Source organism: Elaeis guineensis, chromosome 12 (genome assembly GCF_000442705.2).
Source record: "Elaeis guineensis isolate ETL-2024a chromosome 12, EG11, whole genome shotgun sequence".
Taxonomy (NCBI): domain Eukaryota; kingdom Viridiplantae; phylum Streptophyta; class Magnoliopsida; order Arecales; family Arecaceae; genus Elaeis; species Elaeis guineensis.
Window position 1 is genome coordinate 87,650,253 of NC_026004.2, and position 19,223 is coordinate 87,669,475.

Consider the following 19,223-nt stretch of genomic DNA (forward strand, 5'->3'; position numbering starts at 1 on the left):
TCAGTACGATAATACTATAGTCGGATCTTTGAAACAAACACCCCAATCAAATCTTGGCCATCCCTTATTTTGTCCCAAGTTATAACCAATCTGGCTTGGCATCTTGCTATGGTAATTTACTATTTATATTGCCTTTCTCTTTTCATTTTAAGTGGAAACTGCAGCTCATTGATGATCTTTGTTGACACTAGCTGGTATCACAAGCATACATAATGCATTGGCAGTGGAATCCAAAGAATTCAAGGTCCTCACCCCCTCTTTCTCCTCCTTACCTTTTCTTCCTTCCCTCTATTTCTCCTTATGTGCCCAGGCCTAAATAACTATCTTGTGTAGGTAAGAATAAAGGTTGGAGCACAGAAAAAGAGAAAAAAAAAAAGAAACCTTTGAAATCTGATTGATAAGAAAATCGCCACATTCAGATCACAAAGGGGTAGAACGCCACACTCAAGAAAAGAAGAATGTGAGTGATAAGTTCTAGGGTTTATAACTCGCCACTAACACACAGGGGTTAGATAAGAGAAATCAGCAACACTCATTTTCATTCATTGAAATCTCAATTGAATACATAGGTCGCCTCCCTTTATATAGATAAGAGAGGGAACATAAGACAAATTCAGTAAATGAAAGGAAATAACAGAATTTGACTATCATAGAAATGATGGTGGCTATATCTTGCTACAAAAGAAATGATAGTGGCCGTATCTTGCTACTATAAAAATGATGGTGGCTGGAGATCATAGTGAATTAGGAAGAACAAAATAACTTTGGCTGCATCTTGCTACTATGGAAATGATGGTGGCTGGAGATCATGGTGAATTAAGAAGAACAAAACAACCTTGATTGCATCTTGCTATTATGGAAATGATGGTGGCTGGAGATCATGGTGAATTAGGAAGAACAAAACAAGCTTCTAAACTCGGCCCTTTTTCCAAGCAATAATTTCTTTCAAATTTCTGTCAAATCTGATTCGCACCACATCATGCTTCTACGCACGTGAGCAAAATCATCAATTTGGCTCTTGGATCCATATATGGCATGTGATCATCTCTTTCTTCATGATGGTGCACATCATTTCTCCCTTATTGAGTAGGATTTGCCCTCAAATCCAAGTCTTCCTCATCATCCAAACTATCCTCCAAGTAAGGAGAAAGATCTCGAACATTGAATGTAGCGGACACATTGTAGTCACCAGGCAATTCAATCTTGTAAGTATTGTCATTCACTTTCTCAACAACTCGGAATGGACCATCAGCACGCAGCATGAGCTTAGATTTTCTTTGGTTTGGAAATCGTTCTTTGCGAAGATGTATCCAAACAAGATCACCTGGAGCCAAGCGAACTTGTTTTCTTCCTCTGTTGGCTGCCTTCTCATAAGCCGCATTCTTCCTCTCAATCTGCTCCTTGATGCTCTTATGCATGGACTTAACCAACTCAGCTTTCTTCTTTCCATCCATACAAACTCTTTCTCTGATTGAAAGTGGTGCCAAATCAAGTGGGGTGATAGGATTAAATCCATAAACCACTTCAAAAGGAGAATGCTTAGTAGTGTTATGAATACTACGATTGTAAGCAAACTCAACATAAGCCAAACACTCATCCCAATTCTTCATATTCTTGTTAACAACAGTGCGAAGCAAAGAAGAGAGGGTACGATTTACGACTTCGGTCTGACCATCGGTTTGCGGGTGGCAAGTCGTGCTGAAGAGCAATCTAGTACCAAGCTTCTTCCACAAGGTCTTCCAAAAGTAACTCAAGAACTTGACATCTCGATCAGACACAATGCTCTTTGGTACACCATGCAGACGTACTATCTCTTTGAAAAATAATTCTGCAACATGTGAAGCATCATCGGTTCTGTGGCATGGCACGAAATGAGACATTTTTGAGAATCAATCCACAACCACCAAAACCGAATCCTTTCCCCTTTGTGTTCTTGGCAGTTCAAGCACAAAATCCATACTCAAATCTACCCATGGTTGATCTGGTACAGGTAGCGGCATATACAACCCTTGTGAAGTCTCTTTGCTCTTCGCCTTCTTACAGATAACGCACCTCTCAATGACGTGATGCACATCACGAATCATAGCTGGCCAATAAAAGTGCTCTTTCACCATCTCCAATGTTTTCTTCTCTCCAAAATGACCCGCCAATCCGCTACCATAAGCTTCTCTCACCAAAAGCTCTCAAATGGAACTGTTAGGAATGCACAGCCGATCTGACTTAAACAAGTATCCGTCATGCCTGTAATAGTCATTTACAGCTCTTTTCTCGCACTCTTCATAAATATTTGCAAATTTTGGATCGTCCTTGTATCGATCTATAATCAACTCAAATCCCATTAGTTTAGCATTAAGCAATGAAATCAAAGCATACCTCCTGGAAAGTGCATCAGCCACGATATTGACATTTCCTTTTTTGTATTTGATCACATAAGGAAAGGTTTTCAAGAATTCCATCCACTTGGCATGTCTACGATTCAGCTTGCTTTGTCCTTTCAAGTGCTTCAAAGACTCATGATCAGTATGGATGACGAACTCCTTTGGCAACAAATAATGTTGCCAAGTCTCCAAAGCCCGAATCAGAGCGTAGAACTCCTTGTCATAGACAGAGTAGCTCAAGCTTGCACCATTCAACTTCTCACTGAAATATGTTATGGGACGCCCTTCTTGCATCAAAACAGCTCCAATGCCCACACCGGAGGCATCACATTCTACCTCAAAAGTCTTGAAAAAATCGGATAGAGCTAGAATGGGTGCTGAACTCAACTTCTCCTTGATCAACTCGAAGCTCCTTTGGGCTGCTTCAGTCCATTTGAATTCTCCTCCTTTCTTGATGCATTCAGTGATAGGAGCAAGAATAGTGCTGAAGTTCCTTACAAACCTCCGATAAAAGGATGCTAGGCCATGAAAACTCCTTACTTCAGATACATTAGTAGGAACAGGCCACTCCTTGATCGCTTTCACCTTTTCCTCATCAACTTCCACTCCATGTTGTGACACAACATAGCCAAGAAAGACTATGCGATCCTGACAAAAATGACACTTTTTGAGGTTGCCATATAGCTTCTCTTGTCGCAGAACCTCAAAAACACCCCTGAGGTGCTCCATATGCTCTTCCTGATTTCTGCTAAAAATTAGAATATCATCAAAATATACAACCACAAAATCACCAATAAACTTACGCAGCACATGATTCATCAATCTTATGAATGTGCTAGGTGCGTTGGACAAGCCAAATGGCATGACCGTCCACTCATACAATCCGAACTTGGTCTTGAATGCGGTCTTCCATTCATCACCTTCCTTCATGCGAATCTGATGGTATCCGCTCCTAAGGTCTATTTTTGAGAAGACCTTAGCTCCATGCAACTCATCAAGCATATCGTCCAGTCGCGGGTGTAATCTTGTTTATCGCCCTACTATCCACGCACATCTGCATAAATCCATCCTTCTTTGGTACCAACAGAGCTGGTACTGAACATGAGCTCATAGACTCCCTCACATAACCCTTCTCCAAAAGATCCGTAACTTGCCGCTGCAACTCCCTGGCCTCCTCGGGATTGCATCTATAGGCTGGTCTATTTGGTAGGGCAAACCCTGGAATGAGATCAATCTGATGCTCGATCCCTCTGATTGGTGGCAATCTTTTTGGTAATTCTTCCGGGAACACATCTGTAAATTCCTCCAAGATCTCTTTCATTTGCGGTGGAAGGGAGACTTCTTCACTTGGAACCTGCTTAGCTACAAGAACAAAAATAATTTCATGGTTAGTTAAAACTCGCTTCACTTCCCCCTTGTTGGCAAATAGGTTCTCTTTCTTGTCCTTTTCAATCACAAGCTGATCCTTCTGGACCTGTTACGAGCTAAGTGGTGCCAACACTATATTCTTCCCATTCTTGGCAAATGAATAGGTGTTTTTGAAGCCATCATGAATAGCCCTCCGATCGTACTGCCAAGACCTTCCCAAAAGAAGATGGCTGGCTTTCATAGGAATCACATCACAAACAACCTCATCTTTGTAGGACTTGCCAATAGAGAAAGGTACTACAACCTGCTTTGTAACCTTCGCATCACCATCGTCAGTAAGCCATTGCAATCTATAGGGACGGAGATGCTTCATAGTCACCAAATTAAGTTTTTCTACCAAAATAGTAGAAGCCACATTAGTACAGCTACCTCCATCAATGATAACACCACATACCTTATCATGGATGGTGCACCTGGTATGGAAGATATTTTCGCGCTGCTCATTATCCACTTTGGCTTGTAGGTTCAGGTTGCGACGAATAACCAACAGCTCTCCTTCATCTGCAAACTCCACATAATCTTCTTTTACCTCTTCCAAAATAGCCTCATCTTCATTTTCAATTTCTTCTTGTGACTCCCGAATGAACATCACCCTCTTGTTTGGACATTCAGAGGCTATATGACCGTAACCAAGACACTTGAAACACTTGATATCTCGACTTCGTCTGGGAGGTTGTGAATTTTCCACCTCTTTTTCTTTGGCCGCATCCGTGACTTGCTTGCTAGAATCACCTTTTTCTACTTGTTTTGGCACCACCTTAGGGACGGACCATGGTGATAAGAAAGATGAGTTGGTAGTCTTACTTGGCTTACTTGCACCACGCTTGCGCTGTCTCTCCACTTTAACAGCAAGTTTGATCACATCGTCAAGGAACACATAAGATTGCAACTCCACCGTATCAGCAATCTCCTTATTCAAGCCTCCTAAGAACCTTGCAATGGTCTGTTCTTGAGGTTCTCGCAAATCGCATCTCATCATCAACATCTCAAATTCTTTGACATAATCCTCAACACACATCCCCCCTTGTCTCAAGCTTTGTAACTTGATGTACAGCTCCTGCTTATAATATTGAGGGACAAATCGCTTCTCCATGATCCGCTTCATAAGCCTCCAGTTCCGGATCTCCTCTTCTCCATCCCTCCTACGCTGAGCTTTCATATTCTCCCACCAAAGATTAGCATAATCAGTGAATTTAAGGGCAGCAAGTTTACATTTTTTTACCTCAGAATAGTCTTGACATTCAAAGACCTTCTCCACACGTTGCACCCATTCCAGATATTCTTCGGGTGAGCTGGTTCCTTTAAAGGATGTGATCCTCATCTTAATATTGTCTCCCAAACTCCTTTGCTGCCGCCTTTGCCATGGGTGTTCCTCCACACCATCATCATCCCCGGGTTCGTCATACTCCTCTTCATCATTGCGATCAACTCGTCGTGGTGCTGGATGACCATGCCGCTGTCGTGGTGGGGGAAGTGTTGCCAACCACTCAAACGCTTGTGTTAGGCGATTGAGTTGCTCCATCATCTCTTCTTGACGCCGTTGGAGCCCCATACTCTGAGCTTGTTCCAAACTCATGCCTCTAGGAATGACAGGGGCCTCATCTCCTCCAGACATGATTTGGATGTCAAACACTCCCTCAGGCTCTGATACCAAACTGATGTGCCCAGGCCTAAATAACTATCTTGTGTAGGTAAGAATAAAGGTTGGAGCACAGAAAAAGAGAAAAAAAAAAGAAACCTTTGAAATCTGATTGATAAGAAAATCGCCACATTCAGATCACGAAGGGGTAGAACGCCACACTCAAGAAAAGAAGAATGTGAGTGATAAGTTCTAGGGTTTATAACTCGCCACTAACACACAGGGGTTAGATAAGAGAAATCAGCAACACTCATTTTCATTCATTGAAATCTCAATTGAATACATAGGTCGCCTCCCTTTATATAGATAAGAGAGGGAACACGACAAATTCAGTAAATGGAAGGAAATAACAGAATTTGACTATCATAGAAATGATAAATGATGGTGGCTATATCTTGCTACAAAGAAAATGATAGTAGCCGTATCTTGCTACTATGGAAATGATGGTGGCTGGAGATCATAGTGAATTAGGAAGAACAAAATAACTTTGGCTGTATTTTGCTACTATGGAAATGATGGTGGCTGGAGATCATGCTGAATTAAGAAGAACAAAACAACCTTGATTGCATCTTGCTATTATGGAAATGATGGTGGCTGGGGATCATGGTGAATTAGGAAGAACAAAACAAGCTTCTAAACTCGGCCCTTTTTTCAAGCAATAATTTCTTTCAAATTCCTGCCAAATCTGATTCGCACCACATCATGCTTCTACGCACGTGAGCAAAATCATCAATTTGGCTCTTGGATCCATATATGGCATGTGATCATCTCTTTCTTCATGATGGTGCACATCATCTCCCCTTCTTCTTTAGTTGGATGCTTCCAATCATGTTCTCTGTCATTTCATTTGTCAATGAAATTTTTGGTGGACTCCCTACTGTTTTCTCAGAAAGTAGAGAATAAACTTTTCTGAGAACATTAACCCAAACAGTGTTGACAATCATTTCCATATCTGGCATTCACATCAGTCTCCTCTTTCCCATCATAATTGGTCTGCTTTGGAGGACTTGAGTCTATAAAAATTTCACTTCCCAGCTATAATGGATCAATTGTGATCTGGCATTAGCCTGAAAATGAGTTTTAGAGTGCCGGTGAGACTAAGTTGATCCTCTAATTGTTTAGATTGACATAGAATTCCACTTTCAAATTCGAAGCCAGACTTGGTAGTTGGTAAGAGGGTCTGATATTTTCAGATCTTGAGTAGGAATTACTTTAGTGCCTGTTGCATGCTGTACAACCTGCTAAGCACCTTTTTGGTTTCCATAGTTTTAGAGTGCCAAACATGTTTAATAGCTGCACGATCATTTGGATAAATTTTTAATTGAAGCAATTTGAGCACTAAGTAACCGGATGTTTTGGTTGAATCAGTTTTCAAAAGAGAATCAGGAAAGGGAAGTGAATTTAAATTGCAATTTGTATATGACAAAATGAGAAAATCTATCAGCTAAACCATTACTTGATCAAGTTGGCTATTTTTAGTAGTTGTAGATATGTTCTTTCTTTCTTTATTATTTTATTTTTGGCGTATGATATTTGTTGCATTCTAATGATAGAAATAGTGATCCTGATCTGCAAAGCATTTTACAAAATTAATATGATAAAATTCAAGATCCAAATAGGAGAGCAAAACAACCTATTATGTGAGTTCATCATAAACGAAATCAAGATATCTCTTAGAGCTCCAAGAAATGAGAAGATGCTATTCATTTCAGTGGAAAGGTCTGACAAATTATTTCATGACTGTGTCTTATTTTTAACCATTTTCTTACTTGCTGAAGCGGTTGAGATGAGGTTTTGCCTATGGTCATGTTCCTTTCACCTGTATGATCTGTCTGAAATCCTTTTGATTTTCTAGTTGTCAAATCCCATGCAAAACCCTAATTGATGAATATATCGGGGAACGAGAATCTTGGAGCCAAATGTTATAAATGTGATAAAAGAATTTGATGGATAGCTTGAGGAAGCATTAGGTATTTGGGTGTTTAGACTTAGTGGATGATGAACAATAAATGAACAGAAGACCCATTGAGGAACATAACTAGTAGTACCAATAAAATGCCTGGGCTGAAGGAGTCCAACCTTTAAAGCATAAAAATCATACCATAGAAGAAAAGAAAAAAAAAATCTCTAAACAATACTTTACTTGACCTGCTTAAGTTGGAGAATTTTGAAGGCTCTTATATTTTAGAGCAAAGTAATAAATGTGTTGATTGCCTGATTTTCTGGCTGGGAATGGAGCAAGATGTTGTATTAATAGTTATTGGGTGAATAACTATTCATGTTATCTTTGTGGACTAGGACAGACAGATGCCATAAAATGTATTTGTACTAGACCTACTTAATGAAATTTTCTCTTTCCCTAGAAGAAAATATTTGACTTAAATTGTAGATATGACTCAAGGATTATTTCTTGTATATGCTTTGGCAGAGTTATTTGTAATCTTATCAATAATAAAGAAAAGAAAATCTCTTTTTTCTAAGATTTCTAAAGGCTCGTATTATGACACAAAGGAAATATTTGACTTAAATTGTATGTATGACTTGAGGTTGTATATTGTTTATGCTTTGGCAGAGTTATTGTAGTTTTATCAATAATAAGGAAAAAAGAATCTCCTTTTACTAAGATTGGTAAAGGCTCGTATTATGTTACAAAGAAAGGCTAACTACCCATTCCAAGAAAAAATCCTTCCCACAAGAAAGAAATGTATAGAAAAAATAAAATTTATTGATGAAAGCCTCTGTGTAAGGCACTTGAGTTGAAGCTGTCCAAAGCTAATCCTAGTAACCTTAACAGTTTTTCTTCCTCGTCCAATATCCAAATTAGGGCCTTGGAACTGAGGTTCGCTGTCTCGATACCGGATCCTGTACTGATAAAATCCTATTATAGTGTTGGTATGCGGTTCGGTATAGTATGGTATGATAGTGTCAGTGTGGGGTGGTACAGCATACCAGTATTAATATGGTACGGTATGCCCCTGTACTAGGTGGTACAGCAAGCCATGCTTGGAACTCTAAGCCTACTTAAAGTACGACTTCAAATTGGTCCCCGCAAAATAGCTCCAAAAACTCAACCCAAAATCATAAAATCAGTGTGTACTATTGCCAAAACCACTCCTAATACCACTCAAACTGCAATCGATGATGTTCCAATTGTCCACCAATGCTTCTGCATCAGCTCCTAGCAGTTATGTGTTTTATAGATGTCATCAGTCCGCTATCAGGAAGATGGATTAATTAAGCATTGTTATATCTTCTCCTGCCTCTTTAATCATTCTGGTTTCATTGTTGTTTTCCTTCGAGCAGTTATAACTTGGTTTATTATTGTACACTTGTGTCCTTTTGGCATATGCAGAAGTATATATAACTGTTCATAAACTGTTAGCAACCTAATTTTTTACTATTTGTGGAGCAGGCTGGTTTGCCGCTTGTCCAACAGTACTTATTTCAGTTCGAGCAATTAGTGAAAGAACATTTGCCAAAATTGGGAAAACATTTTTCTGAAGAAGTGGTCAATCCAAGCATGTATGCAAGTCAATGGTTCATTACCATTTTCTCGTACTCATTCCCTTTCCCTTTGGCACTTCGCATCTGGGATGTCTTTCTTTATGAGGTTAGCACTCATAATTTCTCTTATATTTAACATTATCTGACGGAATACCAGTCTAATGGTTTATAATCATCTGGGGCCTGGTTGTGTTTAATCCATCAATTGATTCTCTTCATTCCATATTTTTATTTAAAATTATTTTCATAACAAAAAATCCTATGATCTCCTATTCCTTATCTGTTATAGATATTTCTTACTAGTGCAAACATCCTGTCTGATGAGTTTGTTAGATTAGTCCATGCACCATTATGTGTCTCTACATGTAAACAAACTCTTAAAATTTTGGTAATTCAAATTTTAAGAACCATTTAATCAAAAACCTAATCTGTTGGGAAACTCAGGATTCAACTCTTTAGATTGATACAACCCAACCATAATTCATGTATCTTACCAAATACCAACATTACAGAGGGTGCTAGTTACAGAACAGAGGAAAGGAAGCAGCCTGCTCACCCAATTAAAGGGACATAGGGCATGGATCATACAGAGCAAAACAGCAGAGCAATGGTTGGTCCTGTGCATTTCTTCAAAGCTAGAGGTGCTCATGCCCCCTCTGGAACCCCTTGGCTTTGCCTCTAACTTTATGGAAGAGAAGTGGAAACTGCAAAAGTGAAGCAAATTATTCCTCTAGGGAACAACCCCTAGATGGGCATACAATTGTTCATTGCTTGATGAAGATTAAATACAAAGACAAAGGACCCCCTTCTCCTAAGAAGGCAACTAAGGGCCCATATCAGACTCCTTTAAATAAGCAATTTATTCTACATGTACTTGATGAACTTAAGGACATATAGCATCACTCAAGATTATTTATCTAGTTTAAGGTCAGCGGAACCAAGACTCATGTCGGCCAGACGGCGGTACGGATCAGTATAGATCCGTACCAGATCGGATTAGTGCAAACCGACACAGAAGCAAAAAAAAAAGAATCGGGGAGGAAGAAAAGAGAGAAAGAGGGGAGGGGGTGAGAGAGAGTGGTCGGAGGGCAAGGCAGTGGCCACAGATGGACCGTGGGCATGCTCGGAGGGCCACCAAGGCCTCTGTCTCCTATGCCAAATCTCAATCGAGAGAGAGAGGGGGGGAGAGCAAAAGAAAAGGAGCGAGGGAAAGCCAGTGAAAAGTATGCCAGACGGCTAAATTGTCGCCTGCAGCTCCACGGTCATGAAACAGGGGCAATCGCCCCTGTTTCATGGGAGTCTTTTAAAAAATTCCTACCATAGTGAAGCCAGCACATCCGTTGCTGTCTTCATTGTTTCTCCAATTTTTAAAAAAAATCCTAAAACAGTGAAGTTGGTAATGGGTTTGCCGGTTTCACTATTCATCTTTGTTTTAAAAAAAAACATGATGAACTAAACAAGAGCAATCACCCCTATTTCGCGGCTGTGGCTCCGTCCGTGCCTTTTCTGCCATCCGATGGCCACGACGGCCACCCGGCGCCCTTCGACAGTTTCTCTGTCGTCTGTGCCTCCCATCGGTATCCTCACTCCCTCCTCTCTTTCTCTCTCTCGATTAAACATCTTATTGGGCGATATAGAGTTGCGGAGCCTTCGCAGCACTCCGACGGCCTTAGCAGGCGAACCCCGACCCTCCGGCAGCGGCGTCCCCTCTTTCCATCCCCTTCTCTCTCTCTCTCTTCCTCTCTTTCCCTCTCCCTCGTCTAGGGTTCCAATTTGGCTAGTCAGATCATTCCGATTTGCGGCCAATATAGCTTAGAACATCCTGAATTGCTCGGTTCGTGACGGTTCGGCGAACGCTGCTCTGATTCTTAACTCATGAATCCCGTTTTGACTAGGTAATATATTTTAGGTAAATGCTCCATATTATGAATTATTCTTCGTTTGAGTGGAAATTCTAACCAGCAATTGCTTTAATTGAAGAAATTCATTAGGAAACCAGATTTTCTATTTCTACTTAGATCATTTTCTCTTCTTCCTCTTATATGTGTTAAAGATTTCATTTTCCCCCTTTCACTTTTATCTTTTGAAATCTCAATTTTGTCACTTCATTTGGAAAGGAAACTTGTGTTTAGTAGCTGTCAAATAATTTAGTCTAGGTACTTATCGCAGCTCTATGGATTCATCTCCTTCACATTTCCTGGAAAATCAAGGCAGTGAACTAAAAGTTTTAGTGATATGGTGACCATATTGGGGGGTTAAGCTAATTATATCATCTCTGGTCAAGCTAATCATATTAGGGGGACATTTTTTGGATTGATATTGGTGCTGATGATTATCTTGTTAAGCTAACTATATCTGGTTATTATCTCAATAGACGCATTCCTTGCTTGTGGAGGATTTTGCTTACTATGATAAGTCAATTGGTATGCATATACACATGGATTTATATTCCCTGCCTTTGGTTTTGTCGTTGGTCTCTGGCTGTTCACACTTGCTATTGCATCAAAATTGCCTGGCTTTGTTATTTTGTCAAAAGCTTAGTGCTCGATGTATCACTTTCACCTATTATGTTATGGACAGATAGTTAGACCATTAGAATTTAAAGCTTAATTTAATCTTCTTGGTACATTCATAACTTAGACTCATTACTTTAAACAGGGGGTCAAAGTTGTTTTTAAAGTTGGGTTAGCTTTGTTGAAGTTCTGCCATGATGACTTGGTGAGACTTTCGGTGCATTTTTGTTTAATTAAAATTTTACATGAAACTTTTAAAAGTTACTAAAAAATTGATTTGAGCCATCAGATAAAACTACCTTTCGAGAAACTCATACATGCTTTGCGCAACTTTCCCGAGGATGCAATGAATCCAGATACACTACTGCCACTTGCCTTCTCAATCAAGGTAATGATTGCAATATACATGTCTCCTTGATATTGATTGGTATTTTGGTTTAGTTATTGATTGCTTATTCACTTACTTGAGGGAAGGTAATAAGTTTTATCGTAGTGGTCGTTTACGTTTGTAGTTGTCCACATGCTCGAAGCTCTGTATTGATATTAGACTTTGCAGGTGGCTGATTATTATATTTGTTTTTTTTTTTTTTGCTTCACATTTAGTACTGTTGATGGTCCCTATATATATATATATATACCCTCTCCTCTTGAGCAGTATGGTCCATCTCTCTCCCTCCATGTGTCTATATGTGTGCGTGTGTGTGTGTGTGTCTCTCTCTCTCTCTCTCTCTGTGCATATCTTTCTTGAAATTTTTAGTTTTTCTCTTTTGAAATATGCTGGTAATTCCTTTTGTTGAGACTAGAAGCAAGGGCAAAAAGAAAAAAAAATCTGCACGGCAATTCTACAAGGCAAAATGAAATAAGGTTGTCACTTAGACTTGTATCAACCTACTAATGCAGTGAGAGCTCAGCATTTTGCTTAATTATGATCTTTTGAGAGATAAAATTCTAAATAATTTATGTAACCCAATTAGAAAAGATGGAAAATTTGTTTGTTTCAATATTCTGGCTTCTTGTACTGATTTCTTGAGCTTTTTTCTTTTTTATGTTGCTTTTGTTTATCTAATAATGTAGTTATCATTTTCTTTTAGTTAATCTACTTGTTCTCAGTTTATTGCATTTTACTACTAATTAATGAAAACCAAACATAAAAGAACTTGAGGCTTGCTTGATTGACAATCTAAGTGAATGGCCAAACAAAGGTTTGGAAAACTAGTATCAATAATCATACCAGTTAAATTTTGGGTTGGTATGGTATGATATTGTACCTTGCAAACACACAGTACTAGTCAGGCATCAGATTCTCCAAACCCTAGATTTTAAGAGAGGGGGGAAGGAAGCAAACCAATCTAGTGTTTGGCCTAGATTTTTTGAGAGAGAGAAGGGAGGCGTTAAGTGGGAGTGAGGCCTTATAGTGGTGGGCGGAGCAACCAAGAAGGTCGTCATGGTAGGTGTGGTGGATGAGAAGGCCAGCATCCTATTGGTGCCCTAGGTAGACATGGGTGGTGGTGGACTAGAAAAGCTTCAGCGGCGGAGGGGAAAGAGCTTCCATGGGTGGAGCAAGCAAGCGATCGACGGAGTGCAAGGGAGAGGGAGTAATTGAGGGTCTAGGGTTTTAAGAGAATCAACTCAGTTCCGAACTGATAGATGCCAGCTAGAATCGAGCTGAACCGAGCTAAACCTGGCAATTCCACTCAGTTTGAACTGGTTCGGAGAGCTTCCTAGTTCCTACCAAGTCTTGAAGTGGATCCTCATATAGACCTGGCTCTGCACTAGCTTAATACTATAGAATTGGGCAGTTTTGGTCGGTTTTGAGAACCTTGGATCAAATAATGAATTTGTTCTCTTCTTTGATGGTCAAACATGCTTCCTGCTTCTCTTTCTACATGTCTTTGGGTTTTCTGCATGTATTTTCTTATAAAAATATCTGAAATTGTGTGAAGATCCTCACAAATTTCCTATTTACATGTATACCCTCATTAATTATTCTTTTTGCATGTATACCCTAATACAAATCTAAAAATAGCCTCACAAAGTTACGACTTGCATGTATACCCTTATAGATTATTATTTTTATGTACATCATTATAAATTATTTCTTTTTTCATGTATGCCCTTCATAAAGGTAGACATGCCAAAACAAATAATTTATAAGAATATACACAGAAATAAGAAATTTTACGAAGGGTATATAACTAAAAAGAAATAATTTATAAAGGTATATATGTAAATAATAAATTTGTAAAAGTATACACGCAATGTCAGATATTTAATGGTAGACATGTAGAAGGAATAATTTATAAGGCTATACATGCAAATAGTAAATTTACGACGTATACATGCAATTTCACAAGTTTATAAGGGTATATACGCAAAAAAAAAAAAAAAAAAAAAACCTTTGTTTTTTGGTTTTGCATCTAGTTTCGTTGCTTTCTAAGTCTCCATACACGAATCTGATGCTCTTGAACTTATTCTACTTCCCTTCATTCTCGTCGTTTCATTTTTCACTCATTTTTTCAATTCAGAAACAACTGTACCTTTCTTGAGGTGGCATTGTAGATTAAAAAATATTATAAAATTTGTGTTCTATTGTGGAATGCTTAAATGCATCTGGAGGGAATATGTTTAGTTAGCAATGGTGGCAGACTTTTCCCTTCATGTAGTTGTTTTTGTCTTTTTTTTTTTTTTGTCTTTCTTTTCTTATCTTACGAAGCTGTACTTCTCACATATGGTTGGCTTGCAAGGAGTCTTCAGATCTTGGTAATTTTGTCCTTTCCTGTCATCTTTGCTTGTTTGATTGCATTATATTGTAGTCATCATAGAGGACGGGTATTGACACAAAGGTAAAGTTGCTCCATTTTGACCTAGGTGTCAGGGGTTTGAAATATGGAAACAGCCTCTCTGCGTATGTAGGTAAGGCTGCACACGTTTGACCCTCATCAGACTCCGTAGTGGTGGAAGCCTTATGCACTGATATTCCCCCATACCATAGTCACCATACATCTAACCAGCCCATTGATGACTTTCAGCTTTGTTGATCAAGAAAAGGGTAGAACCCACATTAAGAAGTCAGTCTTATATCATAAATGGTTTGGAGCAATTAAAACTTTTTTTTTTTTATGATAAAAAATTTATGATATTTTCCCTAACAAAAGCTCTCCGTTATTTCGGTGGAGGAAGCAGCCTGAAACCAGGCCTTAAGGTCTGATAAACATATAAACCAAACAATCAAGATAACCTCCCCTTTCAATTGTTCTTTTCAGACTACCAACAACAGAACAGAAAAAGTGAAGGCAAATCAAGATTACAACCAGAACCCATAGAAGCCAACCAGTTTGCTGGTTGGTTTCCTTCTTTGAAAATGTGAGAAACTTGGAAGGAAGAACAGGAATCACTCATTATCCAATGTTCCTTAGCAGAGCATTGTGATGGCGGCCTTGAACTGAGTTTCCTTCAATCCAATGCCCTTAATTCCTTAGATATAGGTAGTGACTAGAAGGCCATCCCAAGCTGCGCAAAGCTCATCGGGCACTGTGACCTATGACAATCTTTTACCACCTTCATGACTCAGTCCCCAGTCCCCCTTTCTCATCCCTAAGGATAAAGCCTGCTCAAGATGCATGTCAATAAGCCGAGCCATAAAAGTTGGGCTTCACCATGGCAAGAGGTTTCGGCTGCCAGGAAACAGCAATAGGATGATGAAGGCCTGAAGGCTTGAGGTTGCCCAAGTGCCTTGAATGTATGAATAAATCATCTTTAGTATTGGCCTGTTCATACTCTGAAGGAAACCAGAGAGCACATTTAGCAAGCTTAGAGAATGTGGTTATAATGTTTTGAAAAATCTTTTGTTATGAGCAGTCCAAAGGAGCCATTCAGTGTATCAGAGACCAGCAACAACAATAGGAGTAGAGGAGGATGCTAGGTAGTTGCAGGTAGCTTATGTCACTTTAAAGGGACATAAGGCTAGATTCTCAATGGTGATTGCAAGATTCATTTTTTGGATCACCTTGGTCCAGGTAGCTTGAGCCAACTGACAGGTGATTATGATACAATCGATGTCCTCAATTTCATTGATGTCGGAATCATAAAAGATGTGGTCTTGATTAATGCAATGGTGCTGTACCAGAATAGACCTAGAGGGCAGACGGTTCCAACAGACTTTCCACAAGAAATACTTCACCCTCGGGTTTATGGCAACTTTCTAAATCCAGTTGTTGCAATGAGGAGGACAGGCAGATGGGCACTGAGAAAGAATTTCATAAACTTCTTTGAGATTAATTTTTGGATTTCCGGATTTTGCAACAACAAAGCCTTTTGATCCCGCCAGATGACCCTGTTATAATCTTTCTAGAATTTCTAGTTAGGCTTCTTAGCAGGTTTTGTGATGCAGTGTTTTGTGTCCTCTCCCTTTCTGGCTCTCCCTCTCCCCTTTTCTGTTTCCCCCCTTTTGGCAATAATAGTTTTCTATGTTCCTCGCCTATTCTTCACCTGGATTCCTTTGTGATTTGACATCAGTATATTGGAATGGTTGGAAGTGCTCAAAATATTTTGATTTTTTATTTAATAATTCTTCAGCTATTGTGGCTAATGTTGATTCCTGGCATGTTTATCCTATCCTAAACTCACTGATCACTAATACTTATTTCAATTTCATATGCATTGGTTGTATGAATTTATTACCTTCATAGATATACTTGCCATGAATGTTTAGTATGCAATCATTTTTTGTTCTTAAAATCATTTATACTACAATTAATATCAGAAAAATATTTTTCACTGATACTGTTTAATGAACAGAAAATATTTTCTAAAAAGTTCAGGGCCTGCTTGGCCATGTTGCTGGTTTGTTGTTTTTTGTTTCTATACAGTTTAGAGAAATCTCATATGAGATTGACATGGAAGAGAATGTTTGTAACAAATTTCTGTCTATTCCTTCATCTATTCTCACTTGTTTTTGAAAGTAATAAAGATTTGCTTCCAAAGCCTCCAAAGATTTCTACGTAAGTGACTTGAAAAGGTAAGAGGGCTTCATTATGCAGTCACATGGTTTGCTCTTTTTAGTACATTTTTCTTCTTGGGTTTTTGGGGGGAAAAAAAAAAGAACCAGAAAATAGAAATGTTGCTAAGTCCTTATCATCAACTATTTTTGCAACTTGAGTTATAATTCTTGAAGCTTATTCAATTATGCATTGTCACTTTTACTGTTTGTCATGTATGGTTGCATTATTTGATTCCACTTTTCTCTCCCTTGTGTTGAGTTGTTGAGTAATTCCTTGTACCTCTTCCCTTATATGATAATACTGGAAATTGATAGGTTAGCAATGTTGGATCACAATGAATTGAACCCAACAATCGGGTCATAGCAGGCTTGAATAATTTGGGTACCGTTTGACATTACTTTCATTTCTCTATTTTTAAAAATAAAAAAATAAATGAAACATCAGTTCTATTTTTTTTAACATTTTAAAAATCTAAGTATGCATGGTATAGTTGATTATTTTTAAAAACATAAACATGACAACGATGATAAAGATGATGTTGGCAACGATGGAGGTAGTGGAAGTGTTGGTGGTGTGGTGAAATGGTATGGCAGAGGTGGTGATAGTAGTGGTGGCAATGATATTAGAGGCACCGAAGATGTGGTGAAGGTAATGATGATATTGATAGTGTAGTGGAGGCGGCAATGGTAATGATGGTGATGGGGGTGTCGGCTATGTTGTGGAGGCGGTGATGATGTTGGTGATAATTGGTGAGAACAACAATAATGATGGTAAGGGTGCGGCATATGGTGGAGGTAACAATGATGGTAGTGGTGGTTTGGTGAAGGCAATGATGGTGGTAGTACCGATAGTGGTAAAGGTGACGATTGTGATGATGGTGAGGGTGATGATGGTGGTGGGAGCAGCAATAAAGGTGACAATTATAATGGTGATAGAGGTGATGATGGTGGTGCGGTGGTGTTGGTGGTAGTGGAAAAAATACGGTTTCTTGTTGTTGTAAGATTATATTATGGATAAAGATTTCTTACTTTTGCTTTTCTAGAAAAAATGAAAGTGATTTTTGAAAATAAAAAATAAAAACAATAGCAGTAAATATATTTTTTGTCATGGTTTTGGTAATTCTATTTGTATAAATAGAAAATAAGATATAAAATTGATAGTTTAACCGTATTAGAGTTGCTTGATAGTTTAACCTTTAAGATTTAGTTTCTATATATAGGCTTTGACAACCGTGACAAAAAAAAGTTTGACGTTGATGATCTTAGGATTGTATCTTAGTGGCTTTGGATGGGCTTTTGTCACCTTTCTGATTGTGTGCATCTTTGTAGGTGTCAAAAACCCTGGAGGAGCTTCGACAGGATTATGAGAAGAGAAACGGGGGACCATTAGGCCAAGCAGGGTCTACCAATAGGCAGCTGCGGGCCATTAACCATAAAGAGTTTTCTATCATGACCGAAATAAGCAATTGTGTACAGAAGGATGATCTGTCTTCCTGAAACCGTGCACTGCAATGGAAGCTACGACATGGAAATAACAATGCAATTCGCATGGTTCCTTTTGTATAGTGTATGCCAATTCTTTTCTCATTCTTTTGTTGCTTCCAGTGTATCTCTGTTTTTTTTTTTCCTCCTCTCCAAATCGGCTTTAAGTTCGATGAGTATATCTTGTCCTTATCATTTAATTGCATTATTTGAGAATGAGAATTAGGTTGGAGAGGAATATATTGGTTATCAGATCATTACATAGAGTAGTAGTAGAAACACAGTGCGTACTCCAGTCTCTCTAATAGAAAAGCCACTCTAAGGCTCCATTGTGGGGTGTGGCTTCATACAGGACTCGTTTGGTTCGCAGAAAATTTTTTTTTTTTTAGATAATAATTTTGTAGCAGTAGCAACATAGTGTATACCTCATTCTCTTCTCTTCAATAGAAAATTCACTTCAAAGCTTCACGGCGTCGTATTATTTTTTAAAAATAAAATTTTAATATATTTGATTGATCATAAAAAAATAATTTATTGTAAAATAATTTATGTTTGATTGAGTATTTATTATTTAAAAAAAATTATATAAAATATCTATTATATTTTTAATACGTATGAGGTCTTATCTTTTTGCTCTTAAATTTTATATAAATAATAATATTATATTTATAATAATATTAATATAATATTAATATATTATAATATAACATTAGATCATAATAATTTGTTGTATTAATATAATATTGATATATATTAATATTATATCAATATTATATTAATATAATATTAATATTTTAATATAATAAATTTATTAATATAGATATAAATATTATATTATATTAATATTTATATTTATATTAATATTAATAAAATATTATATTAATGTAAATATTAAAATATAATAAATTTTATAATATAAATATTAATATTAATATTATATTCATATAAATATTATGATAATTTTAATATAATATTATATTACTATCAGTATTTTATTCTAATCATTCATTAATATTTTATAAAATCTTAATTATAGATCTTAAAAGAATAATTTTGAAAAAAATATATATCTTTTTTATGAATTTTTATTTTTTATGAAATATAAAAAATATTTTTTTATAAAATTTTTTTTTTTCATTCTTCTTTTAAAATTTCAATCAAATAAGAGATTTTCTGTTCACTATCTAAGAATCGTTTCTTTCCTCTTTCATTTCTCGCTAGCCAAATGAGTCCACGAAGGTGAGACACAGGCACTAACAAAGGCTTGTAAATGGATTCCT

General features: G+C 37.7%; 1 protein-coding gene across 5 annotated transcripts in view; it reads left to right on the forward strand.

The window, feature by feature from the left end:
• The window catches only part of LOC105061168 (uncharacterized), a 34,979-nt gene extending 16,685 nt beyond the window's left edge, over window positions 1–18,294 (forward strand). For 3 of the 5 annotated variants that reach the window (XM_010945132.4, XM_010945133.4, XM_073246725.1), the window contains exons 6-9: window positions 8,858–9,055; window positions 11,608–11,667; window positions 11,752–11,850; window positions 17,791–18,294. In XM_010945132.4, the coding sequence (XP_010943434.1) occupies window positions 8,858–9,055; window positions 11,608–11,667; window positions 11,752–11,850; window positions 17,791–17,958 (525 nt within the window). In that variant the 3' untranslated portion in view covers window positions 17,959–18,294. The remainder of the gene's footprint in view (window positions 1–8,857; window positions 9,056–11,607; window positions 11,668–11,751; window positions 11,851–17,790) is intronic. The other 2 variants (XM_010945134.4, XM_029260731.2) reach the window with 2 other exon arrangements.
• The last annotated feature ends 929 nt before the right edge of the window (window positions 18,295–19,223 follow it).